Source organism: Dermacentor silvarum, chromosome 9, assembly GCF_013339745.2.
Source record: "Dermacentor silvarum isolate Dsil-2018 chromosome 9, BIME_Dsil_1.4, whole genome shotgun sequence".
Lineage (NCBI taxonomy): Eukaryota > Metazoa > Arthropoda > Arachnida > Ixodida > Ixodidae > Dermacentor > Dermacentor silvarum.
The window spans coordinates 85,313,335-85,316,992 of NC_051162.1; the positions used below are offsets into that span (position 1 = coordinate 85,313,335).

General features: G+C 46.2%; 1 protein-coding gene across 1 annotated transcript in view; it reads right to left on the bottom strand.

The window, feature by feature from the left end:
* Positions 1 to 3,398, bottom strand: part of LOC125940251 (uncharacterized) — a 14,808-nt gene extending 11,410 nt beyond the window's left edge. The window contains exon 1 of the mRNA XM_049656188.1: positions 3,253 to 3,398. Coding sequence (XP_049512145.1) covers positions 3,253 to 3,360 — 108 coding nt within the window. The 5' untranslated portion in view covers positions 3,361 to 3,398. The remainder of the gene's footprint in view (positions 1 to 3,252) is intronic.
* Between the last annotated feature and the right edge of the window lie 260 nt (positions 3,399 to 3,658).

Sequence of the window (3,658 nt, forward strand, 5' to 3'; positions counted from 1 at the left end):
CGTGAATCCCTAGAGGACTACTGCTCAGTATAAATAAAAAAAGATAATCTTCACAAGAAAGTAAACTCCAGCCATTTAGCCTCGCCCTAAGGGCCCCGTTTTAAATTGCATTCACAAACTCTCACCGTCTAACTTAAACAGGCTTAAACAGGCAGTGAAATTCTAAGCTGGAATGATGAGCGGCAACGGAGCCAACTGTGGAAGAAGACGACGACGACGAACGCGGCAGCAGTGGCACGAGCGCGTTCGTGTGGTTGCGCCAAGGGACGCCAACGAGCCAGCTGTGGAAGAAGACAACGACGCTCGAGCCATTGGTGATGATGATAGTTTCTGCGTACAGGCGACGGACGGAAAAATCGGCTAGCCATATACAGCTTCGCTGTAATAGGCTCAAATCTTGAATGCTTCAACCATGGCGTCCTTGCGGAAGTATGCGCTCGACAGACAGCTAAAGAAGCACCACTAAATGCGTGCTCACCTATAACGTGGACAGTCCACTTGGCAACGTCGCTGTCGCTCATATTCAGCTCCGGCAGTATGGCGGGGTGGCTAATCATGGCTTCCTTGAGGCTTTCCACCATGCGGCCGAGCTCTTCGATAGCTTCTGTAGCGACCAGCGTCTGCGTTACCCAAGCCGTGAACCGGGCGCTCGTCAGGCTTCCTGTCACGCGAAGGCACGGGCCGTAGTCCCTCAAGGTGCGTTCGAGAGCGCGTTCCAGAAGGTAGCGGTACTTCATTACCTGCTCAATCATAAAAAATAATAAATTGAAAGGTTCTTTGAAAAGCCTCATTAACTCGCTATCAAAAATCTAACAGACTTGGTTATGTAACAGGCATGGCTTTTCCACGTGATTGCTCTTACAAAGGTGGTAAATTAGACTCTGCACAACGGCACGGTTCAACACATCTTGTCGGCACAGCTCTTCGATTTCGGGCTTCTCTGGTTATCACTATAACCATAAATGTGTCAGAACCAGCGTAAAAACTAAGACGCTTGCAATTCTTATCTAGTTCACGTGATCCGACCACGTGACCCGATCACGTGACCTTTCCTCTATATTTAAACAAACCTTGACTTTGCGCATGTGACCTATCAGACGGCTAATTATTTATTTCTCTGTATCCAAGAGCATTACGGTTACCGGAGATGCAGAACAAAACATTCCCGAAGGACTAGTGCGAAGCGCAAAGAATGGAAGAGGGAAAATAAGATTCATTAGATGGGATAGTTTGGAGTGACCAGATGATGAGCAAACCCTGTTTGAAACAAATGGTCAAGCTAAGTTGGGTCATACGACATTGCGCATGTGAATGCTCATGAGTTAATCCGTTTCACGCCCACTTGTGGTCATGGGTACGTGCCTTATGTGCCACTTTTCCATCAACCCCATCAACCCCAACCTACACCACTTGGTATGTGAAACAAGGTATGTGCCACACCTCAATGAACATCTTTGATTTCCATTTGAGTGACAGGGTATGTACAACAGAGTATGTGCAATTGGGTATGCTCGACTCTTCAATGAACCTACTTAGCACCAACTTCGGTCAATGGGTATTTGCCGCTGGGTATGTGCCACGAGGTATGTGCCGTTCTTCAATAAACCTGTTTCTGGCCAACTTGGGACACTGCGTACATGTCACTGATTACGTGTTGCTCTTGTACGAACCTCTTTGACGCCAACTTGGGTGACTGAGAATGCACCATTGCGTATAGGCCATGGCGTATGTGCTGCTGTTCAGTGACAAAAAAATTATTAAAGTTTCTTCAGTGTTGGGCGGAAATGAACCAGCGTTATAAATGTTCAGGCGCTCTTGTCTGCTGTAACACACGCGCCTCGCGGGGACTTCGCTGCAGCAGCGACAGATGGCGCAGCATGTAGCGAGGCAAGCGCCGTCAGAGAAGCGCAGAAGCAAGATTAGTTGTTCAGAAAGACCAAGGAACCTGAATGAAAAGAAATGACCGCATAAAGTGCACAACCATGTGTGCCTCAAAAGCATCAAGAAATTTATAAGAGGTCAACAAATTTGGCAACCAAGTACCGGGTAATTGAAAATATAAATAGACAACCAGGAGTCATAAAAAAGAAAATGAGAGAAACACAGACGGTAGATTGGATGCAAAGGACGGATATTTACAAAATCAGCACGAAAGAAATAAGCAGGAAAAATCGGCATGATAACGCATAGGGGAGTGCCTTGGTATTGAGGCCCGAGCTGGCTGCTGAGGGCAAGAACATAACGGAGCAAATATGCGCCACAGGATGAGACGTGTGTGGGCTGCAAATAATAAAAAGAAGCCCGCAAACGACTCGGCACGTCTTAATGGAATGCTTAGGCATTAACCCAGCGAGACCCGTGGGGGGTGTCCAACTTCCAGAAGCATTGGGACTTAATGAAGATGGAAGGATTAACTGACCAGCAGTTGAGATAAGTAAGAGACGATTAGAGTATTTGTGGAAGAAAAGCAGGGAAGAGATTGATAGAACCGGAGTGATTGCAAATGTAGGTAATGGTAAAGTGTAGTGATAGAGGTTTTAAATACGAAAGTTAAGATTGAGATCAGATAGGCCAAATGCTAGTGTGCGATAGATGTAGTAAAACCCGAATAAATCAAGCAGGCTAGGAGACTATTTGTCCCCGCCCCGTTTCAAAGGCAATAATAATAATAATAATAATAATAATAATAATAATAATAATAATAATAATAATAATAATAATAATAATAATAATAATAATAATAATCGAAGGGCGAAAGATAATTCTGGCTGCATACACGCCGCATAAATGACATGGTTCCGCGGTCGCGTTATGGTGTTTCGATAATTGATTCAATGCTATTCGCAGTAAGGTCAACTTTCATTGCGAAATGAGTTCTGCCGAATTTTTTAGACAGACGCTATCCATAAATATTCGAGCCAAACTAGTCATGGCAACGCGATCCAAAGCAACACACTCCTTATCATTTGGCCTTCATTTACGAAAAGAAATACCTTTGTCTTGGAAATAGAAATAGTATGAATTTCGTTAGCCTATTTGCGAGGAAGATTACTATATATTCCTTCACTGCTTTAACCAAACAACCTGCTAGTGCGTCGGAATGAAGTAATAACGAAAAAGGAAAACAAAGACAGTCCTTGATGGTTTCCTGCCTATGGCACCTATCGCAAACTGCTCCTCGAAAGTTCGCAGTGGACGCGAAATTGCATAAATGATGCAAATGAATAATTTAGCTCTGATTAAAATCCTCACCTGCGCTAGCAGCAGGAGTACGGCGTAGACACGTGCGTGCTCGATGCTAGCCTGGCTGAAGAGCAGCGTCGCTAAGGCACCGTAGATCTGGTCGCGGGCCTTGATCATCACTGCACTTTCGGTCGTGAACTGCGGCGAGTTCTCTGTGGCCAGTAGGCCTCCGTTCAGGGCCTCGATCCAGCTCGCTCCTTTCACGACATCGCGGAGCTCTCGCAGGCGTCTCATCGCGAATGGCTCCCGCCTGTCGGCCTTTCCTCGCCAAGTTTCGACAGCCTCGTCAATCTTGGTCACGGCGGCGATGACTGTTTCGGCGTCCGATATTTGGAGGTCCGCAACGGTGTCTTCGAGGTACGGAGAGACGTGTACGTAGTGCAGACTCGCGAGCAGCGTCTGTCCCATGTCCAGT